Below are 27452 nucleotides of genomic sequence, written 5' to 3' on the forward strand. Positions count from 1 at the left end.
ACTCAGCTAAGGCCCGAACCTTAAGACAAATGGTACTATGTCCTGTGCCCAGCCTATTTCCTCAGCCCACTTTTACTTCAATTGTTGCTACAGCAACCAGCTGTACTCGGCAGTTCTTGCTCCCCACTTTGGGCTTCCTGAAGGGAGTGTATTATTTACACAAGAAGCCTGAGACTGTAAGACTAACATCCTACAGGTGAGCCACTGACTAATGGAGCACTGGGGCTGGTCGATAAGTGCTCCCTCTTCAGTCCTTCAACAAGACAATTCTGTGATGTATCTTACAAGGCTCTTCAGGAGGTTCTGGCAAAAACGAGCTGCCCAGTGGTGACCAGCTTAAATGCAGGCACTTGGTATTAGCTACTTTCTTCTGTTTCAATTCCCCATTCCCTGGAACCACATCTCAAAATGTCTCAGGCTGATTTCTGAAAGGAATCCAGCTAGGACACGGACACTGATACTGGCCCTAGAGACTAGACATACAGAACAAGATTCTGGAAAAAGGGTAATGAGGTCTATAGTTGCTGATCGGTACAGATGGCGTTAAGCAATGGCCCACAGAGCAGTTGTGGCATAGGAAAAACATCCTATCGGAACTGCAAAGGTTGGAGAATTGGTGGTCTTCTCTTAACTGTTTTAAAGGCTTTGAAAAAGCAGCTGGTAACTTTCATAATGTTCTCAGAGTCATTACGGTGAGAAGGGGCAAGTGGGAGCCCCTGAAATTCTATCCCCTATCCCAGAGTCAAGATGATAAATGGAAGCAATATTGCACACCAAGGGAAAATGCAGAGATAGTCACCAAAATTACAGTGGGCACTAATGACAGTCTCCACTACATTTCCATCCAATTAATTCATGGGGCTCTTACAATGAGATGGACCACGATGGCCAACAGTGGACTACTGTGAATTTAACTCAAGTGGTAGCTTTAATCTCAGTTGTTGGGTAAGATGCAGATCTTTTATTGGAACAGATCAAGACATCCTCTGGCATTTGATAATATGGCTATTGATCTGGCCCGTGTGTTCTTTCCAATTCACATTAGTGAGGAGGATTAAAAGTAGTTGGCTTTTATGATGGGAAGGACAGAAGTTTCTATTTCATGTCCTGAGGCTATTAACTTTTCTGTCAGAGTCCTAAAGGACCTTGCTATCCACAGAACATATTAGTTTAGTAAACTGACGACATCGTTCAAACAGAACTTGGTGGGCAGGAGATGGCAAGTATTCTGGACACCCCCAGGAAGTCAAATGCATGCCGTGAAAATCCTGGGGCTCTCACATTCGAAGAGTTTTAATCAGTCCAATGGCCTGAGACTTTCTGAGATCTCTCCTCCAAGGTAAAGAACAAGTTGTTGTACCTTGCATTCCCTAGCACTAGGAAGGACTTTACCTGTATCTGGAAGTTTTGCTCTGACCCATTAATGGAGTAACCTAAAATGCTTTAAATGGAATCTGGAGCAAAAGAAGTCTTCGTAGCAGCCTTTTTTGAATGGAATCTGGAGCAAAAGAAGTCTCTGTAGCAGGTCTAGGCTGTGGTGCAAGCTGTCCTGCTGCTCAAACCATGTGACCCAGCCTATCTGATAAAGCCTGAGGTCTCTATGGTAGACAAAGATGCTGTGTGATGTTTTTGGCAAAGCCAGGAAAAGAATTGCAATGCAGGTCCCTAGGGTTCTGAAGCTAGACTATGCTTTTCCATGGCAGGAAATCACTTGCTGTTTGAGCAGCAGCTCATGTGCTAGCAGCTCTAGTACAGACTGAGGACTTGCCCATGGAACATCATGTGATTAATGCAATCAGAGCTGTCCAAAATGAACAGGGTCAAGCCTACCAAGTCACGGGGTTGGGCAGGTACAATGGCAACCTATTATATGATGGAAATGGTCTATGTGGAGTTAGGCCTGAACATGACCAAAAGGCCTAAGTAAATCACATAAAAAGATGTCCCCAACTGTCCCAGTACAGTGATATTACACCTTCAAGCCTTCAGTTGTTGTTGGTGGGTTCTTGATAACCAACTGATAGAGGAGAAAAACTTCCCCTGGGTTCCTGGGTAGATTAGCTTCATCTGTTGTTATAAGCACTACTACAGACTCCCTACTGCAATGCAGTGCCATTTAGGGATAATCTTGAAGGAGAAGGGTACAGGGAAACAATTCCAGCAGGCAGAGCTACAGGCAGTTGTCCAATTTATACAGAAGGAGAAAGGGCAGGAAATACAGATATATACAGGCTCCTGAGAAGTAGTGAATAGCTTGGCTAATTGCTCAGGGCTTGGAAGGAGCAAGATTAAAACAAGGCTGAGAATTTTGGAAAGCAGCATATAAATGGACCTATGGAGTGTGCACAACGCGGGAGGATCTTTGTCTCGTTATCAAGAGTACAAAGGTACTAGTACCTTGGAAGCATCAGGTAAAAACAATGATTCATCCTGTGCATATCAACAAGTCTCTCTCCTAAACCATCACAGCGCTAATGGAAGAGGCCCACAGAGTGCGGCTGTAGCACGGGTATGAAGGGTATGGGCAGGTCCACCACCAGAGCCCTCGTTTACCAAGACTGACCTAACCACTGCCACTGATGAATGCCCAACCTGTCAGCAGCTAGAAATCTGGCCAGATAGTCCCATTCCCTGGGCAGACTTGGCGGCTAATTGATTACATCAGACCCTATTTCTAAGAGTGGGCAGTGGTTCACACCTGCTGCAATGGACACCTCCACTGGACGTTGAATTTCCTGGTCTATCTTCAGGGCCCCTGCCAGCACCATCCTCTAAGGGCTTGTATAGTGCCTGCTCTACTTGCATGGGATCCTACACAAGTGGGTCAGACTTCAGGACCCATTTTATAGCAAAGGAGTTAGAGCAATGGAAAGATAATCACTTGATCCATGGGTTCCTCCATATTCCCCATTATCCAGAAGCAGACAGCTTAACTGAATGACGTAATTGTTTTTTTTTTTTTTTTTAAATTTTTATTTATTTATGATAGTCACAGAGAGAGAGAGAGAGAGGCAGAGACACAGGCAGAGGGAGAAGCAGGCTCCATGCACCGGGAGCCTGATGTGGGATTTGATCCCGGTCTCCAGGATCGTGCCCTGGGCCAAAGGCAGGCGCCAAACCGCTGCGCCACCCAGGGATCCCGACGTAATTGTTTATTAAAGATTTAGCTACTGCAGCAGCTCAGAGTTAAAATTCTGCAGTGTTGGAACACTGTCCTTCAGAATGTGGTCTTGTGAAATAGCCTATATATGGTGCTATGTCCTCAACAGCTATCATACTTGGTCCCAGGAACCAAGGGGTGGAAGTAGAACTAGTCCCTCTCATCATCACTCCCAGATGTGGTGCTTCCCAGGTACAACCTGCTCTGTAGCCACCAAGGCTCAAAAAAGGTAAACTAGGAGGTCAGACTCCTCAAGGATGAAGGTAGAGCAGGCAACTCAGACTCACTGAAGTGCTGGCCAATGGTGAAGGAACGCTATCACAGTAGTGGAGGAGTAAGATGCTCATCATTTAGGGATTTGTGTAGCAGCAGACACTAGCTTGTTGCTCTGTATCAAAATTTGCAGAGTTGGTCGCTGGCCACTACCTAGAAGCCTCTGTGACAGACGGGATTTAAAGGAGTCTATGAGCACATCTCCACAGTACAGAGTATACACTATCAAACAGCATTTGTATCCTCCTCCTCCTCACATTCCCTAACCCTACCCTTTGATTAGTTGTACTACAAATCAATCTTTCTGCTCCAGGGCTTCTTGAATGCTTCACGAATATACAACCTACAAAAATACTAGGGTACATATATCCTACAGGGAACCTGGACCAACAGATGAGCTGCTTCTTCTCTGCCTGTGAGGATGCTCTATGTGACTCCTCAGAGGCCTAGCTGCCAAACCAACAAATCGCCCTGGAACTTACTTTTCCTCATTTTCCCAGTCCCTTATGTCCCCCAAATAAAGAATCTACATAAAAGCCTTACCTCATGTTCTACTTTCTGGGGGAAACGTAGACTAAGACCCTCGTATTTTTTTTTTTTTAAAGATTCGTTTATATGAGAGACACAGACTGAGAGAGAGGCAGAGACACAGGCAGAAGGAGAAGCAGGCTCCTCACAGGGAGCCCGATGTGACTCAATCCAGGATCCTGGGATCACAACCTGAGCCAAAGGCAGGCGCCCAACTGCTGAGCCACCCAGGTGTCTTATTATTATTATTATTATTATTATTTTAGATTTATTTAAGAGAGAGAGAGAGAGAGAACACACAAGGGGGGTAGGCAGAGGGAGAGGGAGAAGCTGACCTGCTGAGCAGAGAGCTCCATGTGAGCCTTGATCCCAGGACCCCAAGATCATGACCTGAGCCAAAGGCAGACACTTAACCTACTCAGTCACCCAGGAGTCCCAAGACACCCATATTTCTAGTTCAATGAGGTATGAGCAAGTGGCACCAGCCACCAGCTCAGGGTGAGACAAACCTATCTTGGGTGGTGGAAGAGGAGGAGGAAAATGTGTTTCAATTACAGCTTTCCTGCAAGACTTACTCATGAGCATCTGATCAGAGAATGAACCATTCATGCCCGCAGTAGCCATCTCCAATTCAGCAGAAAAGGACTGAGAAATAAAACTGTTGGTGTGGGGCCTATAGTTTGCCTGGAAAGAAACTGTTCTCTCTTCTCTCCAAGATTTCCTTCCCTTAGGGACTTTCAAGAGGAGAGAGGGCCAATGTGGCACTGAGCCCACATGAATGTCTGGTTCCTCTAGTACAAAGAGCAGAGGTGAGATTGAGGGCATAGTCTTGCTGGGGTGGCTGCACCCGGGTGGGCAAACAACAGCACGTACTGAAGGGCACATGGTATGCTACTTGCTAGAGGACATCCAAAAGACATGGCTCATCTTGCAATAAACTATCGTCACTACCTTGAGGAGTTTGACAGGAATGGATCCTTCATTAGCAGGATTTGATGGAGCCATTACTCATTCTCACTGATCCCATAGAGGATGAGATAGAACAGAAGTTACAAACCAACACCGAAAGGATTGTAATCTCATCCAGTACGGTAAAGAGACTCTTTTCTATTTCTCCTTTCACCCTTGGAATCTGGGTCTCAAAAAGGTGGGAAGGAGATGCATGCAATAAACAGAATACAAATCTCTTCTACAAATTTCTAGGTTTGCAGACAGATATAATCTGGAGACAGATATGCCTCCACTTCATGAGGGCGAAGACTGTATTTTGTTCTCTGAGTGTCTAGCACACAGAAGGAGCTCAGTAATACAAGAATGAATGAATGAAGACCAAATATGCTGAGGAGTGGATAAAAAGAGCTATGAATCAAATTTGAGATTAAAATTTTATCATAAATACAGAAAAAAGAAATGGTTATACAATTTGTACAAAGTCACACTAATAGTTACACACGTGGGTTGAGTCCAAAACTTTGCAACTTCTAAACAATCTTTACTGGCCCTAGCATAATTTCATTTGGTTAATGGTTTATTTTATATTAGTTAACAAAGCAAACAGAAGGAGATGTTAAAAGAAATAGAAGTAATATTCTCAGAAAGGTAATAGAAGGAAGTACATTAATGAAAATAAAGACTATTATGGGAAAACAAAAAATTAGAGATCTTGGAAATAAAATTGTCAAAATTTTATTACCAAAATAGAAATGTAAATAGGCTAACTAGCAGAATAGACACTAATGAGGAATTAGCAAGCTAGAAAATGAAGTTGGGGAATAGCATACAAGATTAAAGAGATGGAAAGAAAAAAAGAGTTAGTAAACATAAAATAATTCCAGATTTTCTGAAATCTTCCTGAGTTCTAAAAGCTACAACTAGAGTAAGAGGATGAAAATAATCTGAAAACAAAAAATTTTACAAGGCATTTCTAAAAACAAATGTATGTAATTCTTTGCAATTAGAAGGTCCAAAATATGCCAAAAAAATTAATGAAAAATATTAAATAAATGATCCTATCAAAAGATAAAAACAAGAGACAAAAAAAAAAAAAACCCAAACCCTACAAGCTGTGATGAAATACACATAAAATTTACAATTTTAACCATTTTTGAAGATTTTATTTATCTGAGAGTGTGCGAGAGAGAACATGAGTGGGGGGAGGTACAGAGCGAGGAGGAGATGCAGACTCCCTGCTAAGCAGGGACTCCCTCCCCCCATCATGACCTGAGCCTAAGGCAGATGCTTAACCAAATAGGCCTGCCAGGCACCCCCCACTTTAACCATTTTGAAGGGTAAAGTACAGTAAGTAGGGCTCAGAAGCATTAAGTGCACTCACACTGTTATGCAACCATCACTACCACCATCTTCCTTCCCAAACAGAAACCCTATACACATTACTGTGCCTCTGGTAACCACTATTCTGTTCTGCCTCTATGAATTGGACTATTCTAGGTACTTCATATAAACAAACTCATACAACACTTGTCATTTTGTGTCTGGTTTATTTCGTTTAACATAATGTTTTCAGGGTTCATCTGTGTTGTAGCATGTAATCAATTCCTTTTTAAAGTTGAATATTCCATTGGATGTATGTATCACATCTTGTTTATCCATGAGGAAGTTTCTTTCTATTCCTAGTTTGTTGGCTATTTTTTTTTTTAATCACAAAAGAGTGCTGGATTTTGTCTTATGTTTTTTTCTGCATCAATTGAAACGATCATGAGGTTTTCTCATCCTGAATTGTGTTAATGTAGGGTTATTACACTGGTTTTCATTTATTGAACCATCCTTGCATCCTGGGAATCAATCTTAGTTGGTCTCAGTGTATAATCCTATTATCATGCTGAATCCACTTTGCAAGTATCTTCTGGAAGACTTCTGCATCAAAACTTATAAGGGAATAAGGGATATTGGTCTATAGTTTTCCTGTAGTATCTTTGGCTTTGGTATCAGGGTATTGTTGGCCTCTTCAATTTTTTGGAAGAATTTGAGAAGGACTTGTGTTAATTCTACTTTAAATGTTGGGTAGAATTCACCAATGAAGTCATCTGGTCCATGGCTTTTCTTTTTTGGGAGGTGTTTTGATTACTTATTCAATCTCTTTTATTTATTTATTTATTTATTTATTTATTTATTTATTTATTTATTTATTTATTTATTTATTTTTTATTCAATCTCTTTAATAGTTATAGGTCTATTCAGATTGTCTCCATGATTCAGTCTTGGTAGGTTTCTAGGAATCTGTCCTCCTCATCTAGGTTATACAATCTGTTAGCATAAAATTGTTCACCGTTCTCTCTCATAACCCTTTTTATTTCTGCAAATTGGTAGTGATGTCTCTATTTTCATTTCTAACTTTAGTAATCTGAGTCTTTTTCCCCCCTTAGTCAATTTACCTAAAGATCTGTTGGTTTTATCTTTTCAAAGATAAACCAAGATAGACCATATATTTCATATATTTTATGTTTCATTTTAGTTTCATTTATTTTTCTCTATTGTTGTTCTATTCCCTTTTTAATTTAATGCCCATCAAATCTTTATTATTTCCCTCCTCCTGCTAGCTTTGAATTTAGCTTGTTCATCTTTTTCTAGTTCCTTAAAGTGTGAAAATAGGTTGCTAATTTGAGATCTTTTTTTTTTGAGAGAGAGAAAGAGAATGCATGCACGCAAGCAGGGGTTTGGGGGAAAGGGAGAGAGAGAATCTTAAGCAGGCTCCAAGCCCAGAGTAGAACCCAGTGTGGGTCTTGATCTCACAACCCTCATGACTGAGCCAAAATCAAGAGTTGGACACTTAACCAACTGAGCCCCAAGATCTTTCTTCCTTTTTATAAGAGTTTAGAGCTATAAATTTCCCTCTTAGCACTGCTTTTGCCACATCCCACTAGTTTGGTATGTTTTGTTATGTCTTCATTTCCATTTGTCTTAAAGTATTTTCTGATTTTCTTTGTGATTTTTTTTCTTTGACCCACTGGTTGTCCAATACTGTGTTGTTTAATTTCTACATACTTGTGAATTTTTCACATACATTATTATACATAATATAGTAGTAAGGTAATCTGATACAAGATAGTGCTAAAATTTTCCTTCTATTATTTCTAGTTTCATTCCATTGTGATCCAAAAATATTTTATTTTTGTAATCACAATGTAATTTTGTAATTTCAATCTTTTCCAATTGATTAAGGCTTTATATGGTCTATCTTGGAGAATGTTCTACATGCACTTGAGAAAAATGTATATTCTGCTCGTTTTGGATAGTGTTCTATAGATGTCAGTTAGGTCCAATTGGTTTACAGTGGTGTTCAAGTCTTCTATTCCCTTATTAACTTTCTGTCCAGTTGTCTATCACAAAAGTGGCAAAAATTTAAAACATTAAAAACATTCAGGGTTGAGAAAAATGCAGAGATATGTTTTCATAAACTGATGAAGACATATAAATTTGTCAAACTACTGGAAGGCAAGTGAACAATATTATCAAAATTGAAACTTGTAACCCAGCATTTCTACCTCGATATCTGTATTAGAGACACAACAATGGTTCCTCTGTATACAAGAAGACACACTGTGGCATTATTTTTATTTTTTTTAAAGATTTTATTTTTTATTTATTTAACAGAGAGAGCAAGCACAAGCAGGGAGAGCAGTAGAGGGAGAGAGAGATGCACGCTCCTTGCGGAGAAGGGAGTCCCCTGTGTGGCTTGATCCCAGCACCCTGGGATCACGACCTGAGCTGAAGGTAGGTGCTTAACTGACTGAGTCACCCAAGCACCTCTGAAGCATTATTTTTAAAGTGAAAAAAATGGAAAAGATATTAAAGGGCCATTCTTTAAGGACTGGTTAAATAAATTATGGTACTTTATACTATAGACTAGGAATATGGCAACCAAAGAACAAGGTAGCTTTATATGGTATTGATAAGACATAAAGAGAAAAAAGCAAGCTATAACACGTGTATAGTACGATCATATATAGGTCACCATTATACACATTGTGTGAAAGTACTTAAATAAACAGAAAGGAACCTGGAACACATCAAATAGTAACTGGCTACTTCACAGGATGAAGGTGATACAAGGAAACTTAAAAAAAAATATTTAATTTTGAACAAGGACAATACATTCTTGTATTACTTTTATAACTGAAAAGTAGATACAAGCATTTAAATGCACATAGTCTAGGAATGATTCACAGAGGTCTAGGAATGATTAAGCATAAGGACAAATAACTCTGGATACTTCAGTGGCTTCTTAGAGCATTACCAGGAGTAATTGTTTTATGTTTAACTTTTATGTTTTTGGCTAAGAAGAACCATTGTCTTGTATCTATCTATCCTCTGTTCCTCTTAACTTTCATTACTTGTGCTAGCAGTTGGCTTCATTTTCTGGACCTGTGTCCCAGAGAAATAATATTTTATTATATTATCTTACAGGGCAACCAGCAGAGACCATAAGTTACATCAAAATGGAAGAAAGGGGAGCAGTAAGTTAGCCTTATTCATAAGATAAGCCACTAGGGGCTCCTGGGTGACACAGTGGGTTAAGCCTCCAACTCTTAGTTTCAGCTCAGGTCTTGATCTCTGGGTTGGTGAGAACCAGCCCTGCATCAGGCTCTCTGCTCAGTACAGAGTCTGTGTGAAGACTCTTTCTCCCTCTGCCCCTCCCCCCTGCTCTCTCTAAATAAATCTTTAAAAAATATAATAAGCCACTAGTTTTAGCATGCCAGCTAGCTTCAAATTATTCAAATCTGTGCCTCAGAAAAATCACCAATTACCTGTCATGGTTCTAAGAGGTGGGTTTCTCAAAAGTGAGATTTTATTAAGCCAGGAACTGACAAAAGAGTATTATAATTCTAAACAATCACAAATGTTTTTTAAAAATCATTTATTAGGAATAATATATATATAACTCATTATGTTTAATCTAAAAGTTAGAGTATACAAATACTCAAAGTATAACCCTTTAATATACTATTTAACTAATCAGAAAGTGAAATCCCTAAATCTGAACATTCTGAGAAAGAATGAACTATTCATATATATGTATAATCATTCCCTTTGAAGAGTTCTGGTTTGTTTTTTGTTCATGACTATCAGAGCTAAAAACTTTAGTCATAAAAATATGACTCAGTATTACTCATCCTGGTATTATTTGTAAAAAGTCACTTTGGACTCTTTACTATCAGAAGAAAAGGGCAAGGTTATGGTTGCTAACAACACAGCTGAGAAACACCTTTGAAAAACAAATACTTTGTTCCTTTTAAAATGAATAATTTTATATGTAATATAATGGTGAGGCAACCTGATAAAACAGAGTGCTAAAATTTAGAGACAAATTTGATTAAGCAACCATAACTTCACAACAAAATAGCCAAAGATCCCCTACATGACAAATTCTTAACATCAGTATTACATTCCTAATGTAAGATATCCAAAATCAAAACATGTAACAATGCTCATATTACATGTTTACCTAAGTCCAAAGTCTTACTGGATTCATTTGACCTATATTATCTGTTCATTCATTAAATATTTACTGAGCACCTATTATGTGTCAGGCCATGGGGCTAGGTGGCTGAAGTAGAGGTAAATGAAGCAATGGCTGGAAGCAGCAGTCCTCAAAAGACCATACAAAGTGATTAGTATATTACATAATCACTGTTGTATTTAGATGAAAGGCCACGCAAAACACAGGGCTGGGAGAGTTAGCAGTGTATCTGTTTCACGGTGTGTTTTTGGGGAGAAGGACAACCTTAAGAATGTCACATTCTAACTTAATGGTTTTCTAACCCTGGCTATACTTAAGAATCACCACAACAACTTTAACAACAAAAACAAAACCCAAGGGACGCCTGGGTGGCTCAGCGGTTGAATGCTTGCCTTTGGCTCAGGGTGTGATCCCGGATTCCCAGGTTCAAGTCCCACATCAGGCTCCTTGCATGCAGCCTGCTTCTCCCTCTGCCTGTATCTCTGCCTCTCTCTCTCTCTGTGTCTCTCATGAATAAATAAATAAAAATCTTAAAAGAAACCAACAACCAGATGTTCCTAGGTCCCAAGGGCACCCATCCTTATTCCGCCATCTCCTCACATTTACACAGTCTGGGATAGGACCTAGCCATACATTTCCTCCTCTAAAAACTCTCAGGTGACTCTGACCTGCAGCCAGAGTTGAGTCGTTATTTTCAAGCTATAAATATAGCTTAATGCTACTGTGATCATCAGAACTTCAATGCTGACCTCCTTCCTCCTCATGAAATCTTAATTTGTTCCTTTTCTATTCAATTTTCCCTACCTAGAGGGCTAATGGGAAAAGTAACCAGCCCAGGTTCATGGGGGTGGAATACAGCGAGGTGTAAGACTCTGGGAAGGGTTCCTGGATATAATGCCTGAGTGGGGATAGGCAGGCATTCTTCAGGCAAAGAAAATAAGGATGTTGAAGGGAAAGGAAACAGGGAGTATGATAAGAAGAGAGATTTTGAAGAGATGCTGCAGGAAGCTCATACAATGGGGATTACATGTTAAGTAATATCTGGGTTTTATCTTTAAAGCAATGAGTAGCTACTGAAACAATTTAAGCAAGGTACCGAACAGACCAAAGAGGAGCACCTGGGTGGCTCAGTTGGTCAGGCTTCCTGACTCCTGTTTTCAGCTCCGGTCATGAGAATGAGCACATGTTGGGCTCCACCCTGGGCATGGAGTCCTCTTGAGATTCTCTCTCCCTTCCTCGGCCCCTCCCCAACTTGCATGCCTGCACATGCTCACTTTCTAGCTTGCTCTCTCTTAAAAAAAAAAAAAAACAACAAAAAAAAACAGACCCAAGAAAATCAATACAGCATCATAAAGAGGCTATAGGGAGGCCAGTTACAAGGCTGTATCTCTAGAAGCAACTGGATAAAGGGTCTGAAAATCAGGACTGTGATCTAGCTTAGAGATTCAGATTAGGGAGTCATCAATTACAGACAGCTGAATCTGGCAAGTGAATGAACTCTCCAAAGAAAGATAATTAAGTAAGAAGAAAAAAATTGATGAAGGGGATCCCTGAGTGGCGCAGCGGTTTGGCGCCCGCCTTTGGCCCAGGGCGCGATCCTGGAGACCCGGGATCGAATCCCACGTCGGGCTCCCGGTGCATGGAGCCTGCTTCTGCCTGTGTCTCTGCCTCTCTCTCTCTCTCTGTGACTATCATAAATAATAATAAAAAAAAAAAAAAAAAAGAAACCAATTCAATTATCAAAAATAAACTTTAAAAAAAAAATTGATGAAGATGAAACATTAGGAATGCTTTTCTCATTTCCACAGCCATCACTCTCATTCCAGGCTTCCAGACTCTGTACTGGGCCCTCACTAACCAGTACTTTCTACAGAGATGGAAGGACTGTAACCACAGAAAATCAGTTCAAGAATCCAGAATGTCCTTTCTGCTCATTTTCATAGATTGATAAACTCTTCAGCCTCCAAACTGAGTGGCCAATTAAGCCTCTGTACTACTTCATTTCTTAGTTCTTCCTCATATATTTGACTCTTTCCAAATAATGTTTATTATTCCTTACACTTAACTCATTTTCATTCTTGACATGCTCCAATCCAATGACAATGCTCCAAACCAATCTCCATTGTAGACGCCCCCAACTGGGGTGTCTGGTTTTTCTCCAATCCAATGATAATCTCCATTGTAGACGCCCCAACTGGGGTGTCTGGTTTTTCCCAGTTCATATTCACTTACATAAAAACTCAACTCCAAATCAAAACCTCCCCAAATCTTCTATTTCTCCCTCCAATTCCTCTTTTTAAGAACACTATCATACTTCTGTAATCTATGCAGGCATGATTTTGTCCTGGTTGGAAACTAAGGTTAAGTATAGGACCTGGAACACTATGGGTGCTCCATAAAATATTTGTGGAATCAAAAAAAAAAAAAAAAAAAAAAAAAGAAAGAAAAAAAGAAAGAAAGAAAGAAAGAAAAGAAAAAAGAATTTAGAGCTGACCCTAGTGAAGTTTTGAGTATACAAAGATGATATTCAATAAATTATTATTTCAAATTCATTCTTTTCTTATCACAGTTGTATATGATTACTTAGGTTTAGAAGAAATGGAGATTATATCATGGCATGCAAGTGAGTCTGGTTAATGTCACCAAACTTTTATAAGGATTTCTTTCTTGAAGATAACTCCACAGTTTGAAGAAGCTAGTAACAGTACATGCAAATGTATAATCATTGCCCCAAACTTGATAAATTTTCAAAGACAATAAAAAGCTTATCTTTTGGCTAGTTGATGAATATTGGTATCAGTTCATAACATATGACCCTAAGAATTATAGCAATTTAAATAATTCCTGTAAATTCAGTGTCAATAACATGTGATCAAATTATATTAGGTTCAGAAGAAAGCTAAATTTGCCTTTCACCATTGGGAATAAGATACAGAAGGCATAATTCTGGCTTAAGGTGGTGGCAGAGACATAGTTTTACAATTTTTCCAAATCCTTCAGAACAAGGACAGCTAGGCCAAAACCCAAAGGTTATTATGAATAGATATGTAACAAGGTACATATCTCCATTAACTCCAAAATACAAGTTAATATGGATAAACTACCAACAACTAACTATAAGATTTATATGGTATCAGAAGAGAAAGCAGAGAAAAATAAAACACCTGCCAGGTCTGAGTAGAGAGGAATCCTGAAACCATGACAGCTACTGGCTGCAGCTTCAGAGAGCACAGTAATTGAAACTGGGAAGGGTTTTATCTCCTCAAGGGTAGCAGTAAAGGGTTCAAGGCTGGAACACATGAGCTTAGAAACTTTCAAAGCTCCCTTCCAGGACAAAGCCATACACTGTGGCGCAAGTTCTGGGAATAGATTCAAGTCAAGAGGAATAGAAGTGACAGATACACAGGAAAGAGTTCTGAATAAAGCTGAGGAGGGAAACAGGTCCTGGAGAGCTCAAAGTCTATCTATATCTACCATTTGTTAAAGTCAACAGAAGAGGAAGCTTTAGAGTCATGAAGCTAGAAAAGCTCTTCTGACGCACTCCTCCTTTCTAAGGCCATTTTCCTGTGGTAATGACCAATAGAAAAGAATCACAGTCACATCTCTATGAAGTTTTCATGAAGAAAAAAGGTGTAAGGGAAAAAATAATATCCCAACAAAAAAGAAAAGCCTGGTAGAAAAACATGCTCATAAAAAACTGTAATATTCCAATATTAGCTATTAAAGAGTATAAATCAGAATTAGAAAAGTGGTAATATTAAGGAAAGAATTAGCAATAGAGGAAAATCAAAACTTGAAATCAGACATAAAGGGTGTCCCCATGTCCTCTCAGTGGATGATTTCATCTTCTAGGGTGTGCATCTTCTTTGACACTGTTATTGATCAGGTTTTGTGACTCTGTAAGGGCAAACATTAAACTGCAGAAAGCTGAAAACAGTGCTAATACATTTTGCAGGTAGAGCTACAGATGAGGACATTAATCTGTTTTCCATCTAATTTAGCAATCTTATTCCACCATTCTTTCTTTTATTAAAAAATATTTTAATTAGTTTAGAGAGAGACAGAGAGCATGAGTGGAGGAGCGGAGGGAGAAAGAGAAGCAAACTCCAGGCTGAGCGCAGAGCCCCTCGTGGGGCTCCATCCCAGTGCCCTCAGATCACAACTCCAGCCAGAAGAAGTCAGACACCCAACAGACTGAGCCACCCAGGCCCCCCTTCACCATTCTTTCCTTCTTTCAGTAATTAGAATACTTCAGTGTTTCCTATAGTCCTTTGATTAGCTTTACCATTCTGTTGGTTCACTCATTATTATGTTAATTAAGTCTTTGACAGGTCTTCACACTTTAAAGTTTAAAAAAAAAAAAAAAGGCAGCTAGAGCAACTAACCTAGCAAAACAGGAAACTCAATCTACAACAAAATGAAGACACAGTATTTCCCCCAAAACCTTTTATTGGCCAGGCAGTGACAAAAAGGACAGCTAGGAGACCTACAGGGTTATCAAAGGGAAGGCAACTGGGCTTCTCTGAGAGCACTAAGGACAGGGAACCCCTCACGAGCATGCTAGTCTGCATGCTAGTCTGCAGACAGTAGTCTAACCTGGGAAGGACCCCAAGATCAAATTCTTGGGCTGAGCAAAGATCCTGCAGTGCTATAAAGGTTAAGCAGTCTGCGGCACTTAAACTCTTGAAGATAACACTACTTTGAAAAAACTACTAGGAGTAGATCAACAGAGCAACAGAAGAAAAAAAAAAAGCCCAGATAAAAAAGAGCAGAAAAGAAAAAGATCTCAGAAAGCCTGAGGCTGTACTGTTAAAAACCACTTTGTGAAGACAACAGAAGAGGGAGCTCTGGAGCAATGAAGGTGAAGACAGGGTAAAAGGGCTCACCCCTCTCACCTTTAAGACAGGAAAACTTATTGCACTTCAAAAAAAGAAAAAAAAAAGAGCAACAGAAAAGAATAATGAATCCTATTTATTTATTTAAGATTTTATTTATTTATTCATGAGAGACAGAGAGAGAGAAAGAGAGGCAGAGACACAGGCAGAAGGAGAAACAAGTTTCCTATGGGGAGCCTGATGCAGGACTCAATCCCAGGACCCCAGAATCACTTCCTGAGCCGAAGGCAGACGCTCAACTGCTGAGCCACTCAGGTGTCCCCATGAATCCCTTTTAAAAGTATTATAAAGATGCAGAAAATGTGAAGTAGAATAATGTCTCTATAACATAAATTAAAAAAATTATAGAAGCTATGGAAGAACACAAAACTCAGAAATTAGGTGGGCAGAGAAAGCAAGATTTGTAATGAGGTGATAGAACTCAAAAAGAATTAAAAATAGAAGAAAATTATTTCAGAATAAAGAAAATCTATCTACTGCATTAAGAGAAAAAGAAGACAAAAGGGAAGACAAATTTAAAGACAGCCTGGGTGGTTCAGTCAGCAAAGCATCTGACTCTTGATCTCAGCTCAGGTCTTGATCTCAGGGTCATGAGTTCAAGCCCTGCATGTTGCTCTCCCTGATGGGCATGGAGCCTACTAAAAATAATAAAAATAAAAATAAAAAAGATATGAACAGATAAAAAATATTTTTAGTGATAAATATAAAAGAAAAAAAAATCCAATCCAAGTATAAAAGGCAGGGAGAGGACAGAAAACAATGGAATAGAAAAAAATGACAAAAACTATGAGGAAAAAAATGTTCCTAAAATAAAAGATGACTCAAAAATATGTATTTATAGTAACTTTTCAACAGTAGCATTTTATGCAGAAATTAATGGAGTAAAATATTTAATTATCAAGGAAAGAAAATGTGAGCCATGGATTTCATCCATTCAAACCCTTCAAGTACAGTGACTGCAAATCAACCAACATGAACATTCAGTAACTCACATAATACTGTCCTCATTAACAAACAAGTCCTCTGAATTTTACTCAAGTCTAGAGGAGGGGTCAGCAAACTCTCTATAAAAGGCCAAATAGTAAATATTTCAGTCTCTATAGGTCAGATGGTCTCTGTCACTGCTACTCAACCTCTGCCACTGTAGTGTTTTTAAAAGCAGCCGTTAACAATTCATGTAAGTCAATGAGCAGGTCAGAAATGGTTTGTGGGCTACAGTTTGCTGACCCCTTTGCTAGGGAATGAATTTCAGAAAACCAAAAACCTAGAACTGGTACTCAACATTCAATATACACTTACCTGTGAAACTAAAGCCTAGATAATGGTTACCAGGGTACACAGCACAGTCTGCAATGGCTAAATGCTCTGATCTTATGGACACAATTAAACTGTTCAAGAAATGGAATAATGGTGATGTTCATGAAAAGTAAAATAAGCACTTAATACTTTAAATGTATTAATTTAGAATGAAGAGATATTACTTTAGTTTATTAACAGGGGAGAAGGAGAGGAGGGAGAAGAGGTGTTAGTTGATTAAAACAATGCTTGTAGGAATGAACCAACTTACAAAGGCTAAAAAGAGCAAACTGAAGCAAAAAAAAAAAAAAAATAACCAAGAGAAAAACATGAACATTCCTAAATATGGAAAGACATTACAAAGCAATAAACACACAAGCAAAACAAACAAGGAAAGAATAAAATAGAGCACATAATGAAGGACAGCGTGCTACTGTGTAGCCAAGAAAGTGGAATATACAAATATACATGCAACTGCTTCTATTTTTAAAAAGTGAAAGAATAAAGCATAAAATTAAAAAAAAAAAGAAAGAAAAAAAAGATTCTGTATGGAAGAAAGAAGTAGGGTAGAAGGGCCAGGAATAGAAACAAGAATACTATGGAACTTAACTTTGAAATTCCACACAATTTTGTCACATGATTATAAGAAAAAATAATTAAAAAGTAGTAGTTCTTAAAAATTGAAAATAAAAAGGAACAAGTGAGTTGTTGTTGTAATTACACATAGAAAAGCACTAGTTCAGGGGCGCCTGGGTGCCACAGTTGGTTAAGCATCCAACTCTTGGTTTCAGCTCAGGTCATGATCTTGGGGTCCTGAGATTAAGCCAACCCCACCCCGCCCCATCATGCTCAGCAAGGAGACAAGGAGTCTGCTTGAGATTCTCTCTCTCCTCTGCTCCTCCCCTGTTCCTACTTGCAAGTGCTATCTTAACAAAAAAAATACTAGTTCAATAATTGAAAAACATATAAGCTGTACATACGCACTACAACTTATATGTAAAAAACAAAAAAATCTAAAAAATGAAACATGTTTTCAGTAATTGTCTCATTTATAGTAATACAGTAGTGATTTGCAGTAATGTAGACTGTTGTCTTTGAACTGTGAGTAAATCAAATCAGTAATTATGCCAGTATCTCCAAGACCTAGATTTTTGGCGTGGCCGAGAAATCCAGATAGTAAGATTGATGAGACTGAGTAAGAAACATTGTAGCCTCAAATCTGAAATATAAGTATAAACTTATAATTTATCTGAAAAAGTGATATATATTTCCTAGCTTTGTCCATTAAAAGGCATAGAAAAAGGATCAATACAGCAGCAGGGAGTGTTCTTAAAGAACAGGTTTAAGCCTCTACCATTTCCTAAGGAAACCAGGATTTTTATAAATGACGGAGTCCAGGTATGGAGCAGAAACAACAACAAAATGTACAAGTGGGCCTGGAATAACTGGTCATCCTTGAAGAAAGGGAGGCCACTGAGCCTCTAGGTATAAGGGGGGGGGGGGTCAATGTCAAAGGATATAGGAAATCAATGCATTGCATTCCTTAAATTTACATTATATTAAATGTCAATTATACCTTAAAACTAGGGGAAAAAAGGACCTAGGAGCAAGCCATTCTGAAGCAGCATCCAGTGGCCAAAGATAGGGTAATCTAAACATTGTAAGAGTAATAACCAGAATGGATCAGAACACCGCAAATGTGCTAATATCTGCAAGTTCATAACTATATTAAAAAGAAAAAAAATTAACTATTTTCAGAGAATTGTAATGAATAAAACTCATCACTTCTGAAAACCGATAAAAGGAATCAAATCAAGCACCTGTCCTACCTTTAGTATAAGTAAGTACATCATAGTAACCAAATAGTTGATGAAGGGAGTTCTATTTATTTATTTTTTAAAAGATTTTATTTACTTATTAGAGAGAGAGCATGAAGTGTGTGTGTGTGGGGGGGGGCAGAGGGAGAACAGAGGGAAAAGCAGACTCCTTGCTGCGTAGGGAGCCCAATGTGGGTCTAGATCTCAGGACCCTGAGACCATGACATGAGCTGAAGGCAGATGTGTAACTGACTGAGCCATCTAGGTGCCCCAAAGGCAGTTTTCTTTTTACAGAAATATAATAAAGATGACTGATAAAGGCACTTTCACCATTTTGCAACCTTCAAGGATCAAATAAATCTAGGCAATGATAATTAATTTTGACAACATCACAAAAAGACATGATGTACCTCCCAAGGAATTAGAGAGCCCAAACCATCTCTAGCTCTATCAGTTTATCAGGAATAAAGGGAAGAGAGGACAGAAGAAATGATACCATGGAGACACAACCATGAACATGCAGACTATAAAAGGTCCTACACACGATTTCTTTTTTAGCAACAAATCCTAAAAAACCCCAAAAAGCTAGAGAGGGAATCTGTGGATTAAAAGACACTGAAGAGACAACGTTTGGACTTTTATATGAATTCCAATTCAAACAGACAAAATGAACAAAACCAAAACAAAAAGGTGTAAGACAAATCAAGGGAAGTATGAACACTTAATCTGACGATACAGATAAAATGATACAACTTAAAGGATTTTTCTTCAAAATAATCCAGGGGAGAGGAGGCAGGTTGATAGTTAAAATGAGAATGATCCGAATTGCAGAAGTTGGGATAAACCAAAGGAGGATTGTCTTTATGCAGAAGTTGGGATCAACCGAAGGAGGATTATCTTTAAGTAGATTTGACCATGGATTTTATTGTGGTGAATGATAAATACTGTCCTATTTCTGTATGTGATCTGACTTGAAGCATACCTAAAAATATTCAGAGCTGCCATTTTATCCTTTTTTCTTTCTTTGTAAGATTTTTAAGTGTAACTAAAATTGTTTTGCAAAAAGCCTAACACTTAAAACACAGAGTTCTTCCATAAACATATTATGTACATACACATGCCCCATCCCACCCCCCTCTGGCTAGCTGGATTTGGTAAAATGTTGATGGACAGACCTATAAAAATTTGCCATCATTTCACACAATGCCAGACATTTTTTAAATCTCACTTAACAAATGTATAACTTTTACATAACGATCTTTAAAAAAAGGTTCCTTAAAACCAAGATGGTTCTATAAAGTTGGCCAACTGACGAAAATGGTCTAAGAAATTCCAGAGACACTAGGTTTGGGGACTTAACAATTTTACATAGAATTCACTTAAAAATCCAGATTTTGATAGTCCTAAAGGTAGCCAAGGGCTAGAGCACAGTAGCAGCTGCCTCTTGCAGGAGGGCATGTTTCTCTTTTCCACCACAGCCCTTCCTTCCTCAAGGCATATACAGTAGGCCTGACCTCTTTACACATTTGAACGTGAGAGCACTAGCTAAAGCCTACATGGTTCTTAAGGAAGGCTCTCACCTCATTCTTAAGAACAACAGGAAAAAGAAAATACCTATAAGAGCCAGCATTATTCAGTTTTGCACTTACAATTTTTTAAAAATTAGCATTCATTATTATTATAGGTACAAAAAATAAAACACTATCTGCATTTTTTAAGTGCTTTTCTTTGACAGAGAAGGAAGGCTTACCTTTAGATCAAGGCTGTTAAGGCTCACAACATCATCATCCTTTGCTCTCCGCTTTCTTTTCTATGTGGAAAAAAAAGATTTCATTCTTATAAAAAAGGAATGCATGTTGCTTCATTAAACAAAGACTCCATAAAGCCAGAAAAATCACTATAAAAAAAGTGAAGCTGTACTTAAAATTTTTTTAAAAGAGGTTATTTCTGAGGGATGCTCATAAATTATCTCTAGTATATTTACTACTTAGTCTCCCTAAGTGAATCATCTCATGCTACACCCTATTAAAAAAAACCTTACGGAAAGTTTTTCTAGAACACAACTCTGAGAAAAAGTAAATTATGTTTTAAACATAAAGGCAACTTTTTTTTTTTTTTAAGGAACACATTATTTATCCTATGGAGGGGGGAAGGCCTTCACTAGGAAAAAAAAATCCTTTTCTCATGGCTCAAAGAAATTAAGACTTGTTGCCTGAAGCAGGATTTATTGGTTGGAAGACAACACACTCCTAGCTATTATTCTTCAGCCTCATTCAACTCTGCTGATGCCTGTAGTGGCGAAACTGTGTACAATCTCATTTCTGTCCTTTATCACTACTGAAGAAGAATCGTTAAGTAACATGTCATCCACTTACCCCTCAGAATAACTTTTCGGATTACCTGTGACACAGTCTAGCTCTTGTGAACTCTCAAAACTGACCAGCCAGGGTTCCCTTCCAGGACCTGACTCTATCCCAAGGAGAAACTGCTAGTAGTGGAGTCAAAATCGAGCAGGATAGGGACTACAGAGAAAAGGAAAGATGAAGTCCAGATGGAAGGGGGAGAACAGATGGAGCCTGGATCTCGCAGAAGTAAGGCATCATCAAAATAAGGAGAGGGAGCTCTGTGAAGTTAGCAAAGTTCTTTGTGAAGATCAAAGTTGATCTGAATCAAGCCTCTTTGCAAAGTTCAGAAAAACTAAATTCACATTAAAATGAACAGAAAATTCTCCAAGTCAAATCCTATACAAAGTAACTAAGGAAAAAACGGGAAAAAGGGAAGAGTAACATACCTACAGGGAATGAAAGTACCTCAGAACAAAATGCTCAAAGAAGCAGAGCAAAGCTATGACATACTTTTCAAAATTTAGCTAAAAGATATTAAGAAAATTGTGTAAGATCTGAAAGAAAATATAAATCAGGATTGGAAAAAATGAAAAATGATGTGACAAGAAATCTTTATTGATCCTAAGTTCATATCCAGAAGATCTAGAAAAATATGAATAATATGATCCTAATTTAGAAAAACAAACTAAGCAAAGATCATGCATGTGTGTATTTTATTTGTAAAGCTGTGTGTGTGTGTGAATAATTATATGAGCAAAACATAAAGGACAGGTACAGTGTTGCTGACAAGGGTTAGAGTGGAGGTTGGGGATGGAAGGATTGACGGAAGAGAGGAAAGGGGGAAAACTGTCAGAAAGAAGTGTACTGAGGGGAAAAGCTCATTTATGAGTGTACTTATGCATTTATATAAAATCACATACATGTGTCTGCATATGTATAAAGACATTTAACATATTTTAAAACATTCTATTGTATTTTCTTTTAAATATCTTAAGAATATTTTGCTTTTCCTATTTACATGTGCAGCCCATCTAGAACTTGTTTGTTGGTATATGGTATATGGTATAGAACTATGCCACAGCTAACTAACTGTCCCACCGCTATTATCTCTGTTGCAAGCACTATTCCCCCTGATGCCTATGATGCTGTAAGTTCTCATACATATGTCAGTTTCTGGGTTCTCGATCTTACGGCATTGGCCTACTTACCTAGACTTTCATCCACACTGTGGTTCCATACTTAACTGTACCTGTGGGGTAAGTCTAAACAGCTAATATAATAAGTCACATGTATCCCTGGCTTGCACAATACTTTTACAGCTGTCGGGCCTTCACTTTTCTTCCTGAGCTGTAGAATTGAGATCTCTTATACTCTATCAGAACTGCACTGAATTTATAAATTAATACGGGGAGTACTGATATTTTCATGTTGCATGACTCTCCATTTAATTTGGTGTCTATGTTCTTTATTAATGCTTTCCAATCTTTCCCATAAAAATCTCACAGATCTTCTCATAGATTTATTCTAGGTTTAAAAATTGTTATTTCAATAAAAGCTTTACAAGTTACATTTAATTGTTTATTGCCAGTATATATACATTTTATTGAATTCTTTTTATAAATTTTATAGTCTGTAATCTTGCTTGAACTCTTATTAGTTCTAACAGCTGCAATTAATATTCTCTTGGATATTCTATGTAGATAGTCAAATTGTTCCTAAGTAATGGAATCCTACTGTCTCTTCCTTTCTAATTTGAATACCATTTGTTTTCCTGTCTAACTGTGTTGGTTAGAAGCACCAGTACTATACTGGATAGACATGGTGACAGTAGGCTTTTTAAAAAAAATTTAAGGGGATGTTTCTAACATATTATCATTACAAAACATGTTGCTTGTGGTAGGTCTCAGGCTAAGGAAGTTCAATTCTATTCCTAGTTTGCCAAGAATTTTCTCATGATTGGGTGCTGATTTTATTTTTAACCATTCTCACTTTTCCTTCTATTTTCTTGGGTTCATTCTGCTGTTTTCTCTAATTACTTGAGCTAGATGCTTACTTTTTGTTTTTTTCCTTTCTTAAACCATGTTATGTAAAAGTTTATAAATCTCCCTCTTAGAACTCCTTAATCACATTCCAAACGTCGTATTACATGAACCATGAGATGTTTCTTTTGTCATGGGAGAACTCTACAAAAGTGTTTTTCCCAAGTGGGATGTACCCATCCCAGAGGAGATGTAAGATATCTTCCCTGGAGTGGAGGAGGAAAATGCAAGAAATTCTATTTTTATGTATTTACTAATCCTTAAGAATAAGCTTTACTAATATTCAATACACAGATGATGAGCTCATCATCTACATCATAAGGAAATCTAACAGATTAAGAAATTGACCTCACACTGTGAAAATGTCATGGCTATTTGCAATAAAGACTTATGTCCACTATCATGAACTTCACCCTAAGTTGAGTACTGTGCTGTTAGTAGTTAATAATGGTAGTACATACATAAAAATTCCAAATAAATGTATCAGGCATACATGTTCAAAATATTTTTGCTGATAGGTTTACAAAATCAAGTTTGGAGATACTTCTCTACTAAAGTTTTTCTGTGTGAGTTTAGCCTTGTCAACTATTAAGGGAAAGAAACTAAGATGAAAAAAGTTTCAAAGAAAATAGAGAATTATATTAGAGTCAGGAGATTCTTGTTATGAATGCTTCACTGACCAATTAATATAAGTTACTGGTGTTAAGAGTACAGAAATCTCAAAGTCCTCAACAGAAATATAAATTAAATACAAAAGAAGAGAGTACAAATTAAATCTGTATTGCTGAACCCATTGGCACATGATTATGTAAAGCTTGGCAACCTAGAAACAGAATGGTATGTGCTATTTCTTCCAAATAAGAAAATAAAGAATCATGTTCTATTTGTATATACACTATTTATATGAGTATTTATAAGGTATGAGTTTTTAATTACAAAAAGAATCAATTGTCTGGTGTCATTTTGCAGTTAGATGCCTCCATAAAGTCTCATTCTAAAAATAATGAGACTAGGATACAAGGATGATTAACAACACAAAATAATTCACTCATATATATCATCTGAAATCATTTTTATATTTTTCAAACAAGAAAAAAGCTGTTAGAGTATGAACACAAAAACAATTTCATGTTTCATAATATATTCTAATTTAAAAACTGGTAGTAATAAGAAAAAGGGTTGCATAGGGTTAAAAATAAAAAGATCTGGTACTTTTCAAAATACGTTTTATATTTAATTGAAATAAAAGTATTTTTTTTTAGCTTGTTAGCAGAAAAGAATTAAATTAGACTGCCAAGGATGGTGATAGGAACTCTGTACCTTAAGATACTCAGAGAAGTACCGACAACTGAGTTGTACACCACATTGACTGAAAGACAATCTAGGAATTAATTCTATCAATGCTCAGACATAAAATACCCAGGAGCTACTCACCAAAGTGAAGTCCCAATGGGGGCCAGGTGTTAAAAATGTGAAGGAGCTACCTCTCCGAAGGGAATATCTGTTAAAAGAAAATTCAAGTAATAAATAAACCGAGAGTAACTTTTATAAAACAAAGCACTCTAGACATACAAAAAGCTCTTTTTCATAGGTTCAAAATGATTTTAAGTAGCCTTATTAGTCATTCCATTGTAGAAATGAGAGCATGCAAAAAAAAAAAAACAACAACAAAAAACCAAACCAGGGTATAGGTTTTAGTCATTTTTACGATCTTTAAAAAAGTGAAAGGGCACTAAAATAAAATTAGTGGACATATCAAAAATAATTCACCAAACCAAGCAGGGTTACTTTAGGTACATATACATGGTTCAATAGCAAGAAATCTATATAGTATAGTATACTAATAGGTTAAATAAAAAGCAGTAAATGATGCAAAAAGTATTTAATAAAAGTCATTATGTATGCCTAGTATTTTAAAAATAAAAGGATGTTCAATATAATAAAACCCAAACATATTTAATTTGCATTTCATGTTTAAATCTCTTCCATGTACTTTTTTAAAAAGTTATGGCTTAAATAACCAAATAAAGAATTTTAAAAACTGTATCTGAGACGAAGATCTCAAGTAAGATTAAAATTTGACTAGAGTTTTTGTTCATTACTATTAAGTGACAGACTTTTCTTCTGTGTTATTTTTCCATTCATGAGAATCCTTATAACCAAAACCTGTCTTCACCTTTATAATATATAAGCCTCTATGTTTATAAAACATGTAGATAAAAAACACAAAATATAGATAGCACAAGAAATACGGTTTATAAATACTTACCATTAATCACTTTGGATGTAAGTAAATATAAAATAAATAGGTTTTCCCCTTGTATAGAAATAAATGAGAAAAGCAAAGGCTATATATTCAGAGCCTGCCAGACGCTGGGGAGTCAGTCACCATCACTTGTGTTGAGGAAGACTCAAAGGCAGGCTGAAGAGAGGGAAAGCTTCATAGTGGAAAAAAGGGAAGGTTTCAAAAGTGTGCCCTGATTGGAGACTGTTGGCAATGGGAAGCTGAAGGTGAGACATCCTATGTGATTGGTGGTGGTGGCGGGGGGTGTATTTGGCTTGCTTTGATTGGTTCTAAGTTGGAAGCAAGGATAAAAATTAGGGAACCTGGCAGTTATTGATCAAGTCCTGGCCACATGGTTCAATTGTTAGAAAAGTTAGTGTTCCGCTTTCTGGATTGTAAGGCCATCCTCCATTTGTATATTCATTCCACCTCTCACCCTTGATCCTCATGGTCTTTATTCACTCTAACTACAAAATACCACAGACGCTATTAAACCTACAAGACTTTACAAGCTTACATCAAATACAGGTAGTTTTTTAAGCTAAATATAAAGCAGCAGTCTGCTTACATTTTGACAAGGAACACAAGGGAAAATGGCTACACAGAGAAAGAGGATGTCAAAAGGCTTCACAGAATCAATTCTTAAACAATACTAAAGCTAAATCAAAGAGAAATAGTAATTAGCAAAGCATAGGAGAGCCAGGAAGGCTTTTCCGGCAAAGAGAACAGCACAAGTGGGAGTGAAATGAATTATATTCAGGAAACAGCAAGTAGTTCCTTATGTTTGAGTATCTAAAGAAATAAGGTAGGACTAGATAAAAGGCCTTACATAACAACCCTTAGAGAGTACGGACTTGATCTTGAATGGCGGCAGCAATAAGCCTTGGAACAAGAGGGATGAACTGGGAGGCAACAAGACTGGTCGGGAAGAAGCAAGAGGGTGAAGGAATAGCAACAAAGTTTAGTGAAGCATATTAGAAAGTGGGTCAATGACAAAACTAGCAGATTTTTCCCTCTTTCTATGTCAGCCTCAGTTTCCAGCAAGTTTCCCGGCACAGAGAAATAGGGTTCCACTGATAATTAGATGCAGAAAGATCTTAAGATATTTAAGTAAGCATTTCCTAAATAATTATTTATGAAATATTAAAACAGTAAGCCTTTGTTACTATTTTAAAAAAGATTTTTATTTATTTATTCATGAGAGACACACAGAGAGAGAGGCAGAGACCCAGGCAGAGGGAGAAGCAGGCTCCCTGTAGGGAGTCCGATGTGGAACTCGATCCCAGGACCCCAGGATCATGACCTGAGCCAAAGGCAGACACTCAACCACTGAACCCCTGGATGCCCCACCTTTATTACTATTAAAACTCATCCCACGCCCTTCCGTCCCCCCATCCCAGGCCTCCCCAGGGCCTCTTTAGTGGAGCAAGAGAACTTAAGGAACTGATTTTTCTTGCCACTGCAGAAAAACTAACAATGAAGAAAATAGTATGATTTTTGATAAAACACTAGAGTGAGGTATTTAGGTTAAACCAACATGACATCTGAAATGAATCAGAATTCATATGTCTAAACAATACATAGATATAATATTATAAACAATGCTAAAAGACAATAGGGAAAAGCAGGACATTCATACCCCACGAGTCCATGGATCATACTTTTTAAAAATACTTCTCTAGGTAAGTGCTGTTATATACTACATGGTTAATAACAGCATCAGTGGGGACTTGGTTGAGAAGCATTAATTATGATTTCTCATAAGATTATTTTTAATCCAATGCAAATATTCATTACAAAGTAGTAATTATAGTAGCACTTAAAATATTCAATAAATACATCCTTAAGATGAGTTTTAAGGAGAACACAAAACCAAAGTTACTCATTTCTTTAGTCCCTAGAATCAACCAAACTGACCTCAGAATGAATTTCATGTTTGAAAGCTGGAAAGAAAAATAGCTCTTAGGAATTTCAAATAGGTCAACAAACTGGAAAAATATTTCCAATCAGATGGCAAGATTCTTTCCAGTACAAGCTGTAATCAGTTTTATAGTAATGCTATTTTTTCCCAATTCAATAACAAGTACCTATTTATTCTGAATACCCATGGAAAAAAAGAACCCAATAAACAAATTGTGCCTCAAAATCATGTAAGACAGTGCCAACTTTTAAAAAATCTTGGAAAGACATACAGTTATCTTTCACAGGGGTCAGGCCCAAATGTAATAGCTATTTTAAATCCTTGTGGGAAAAAAAATTTTATTTCATAAAATGTTAAAATTGTAAGTGGCCTTTCTAAAAGATACTAAGCAGAGTTCATTTAAAGAGGTATTAAGG

The 27452-nt window shown here is 37.4% G+C and overlaps 1 protein-coding gene across 1 annotated transcript in view; it reads right to left on the reverse strand.

The window, feature by feature from the left end:
- The window catches only part of NET1 (neuroepithelial cell transforming 1), a 61210-nt gene that overhangs the window by 17394 nt on the left and 16364 nt on the right, over positions 1 to 27452 (reverse strand). Inside the window, exons 2-3 of the mRNA XM_072749637.1 lie at positions 24266 to 24332; positions 20198 to 20257 (exon numbers count right to left, since the gene is read on the reverse strand). Coding sequence (XP_072605738.1) covers positions 20198 to 20257; positions 24266 to 24332 — 127 coding nt within the window. The remainder of the gene's footprint in view (positions 1 to 20197; positions 20258 to 24265; positions 24333 to 27452) is intronic.

This window comes from Vulpes vulpes, chromosome 2 (genome assembly GCF_048418805.1).
Source record: "Vulpes vulpes isolate BD-2025 chromosome 2, VulVul3, whole genome shotgun sequence".
In the NCBI taxonomy this organism is placed as follows: domain Eukaryota; kingdom Metazoa; phylum Chordata; class Mammalia; order Carnivora; family Canidae; genus Vulpes; species Vulpes vulpes.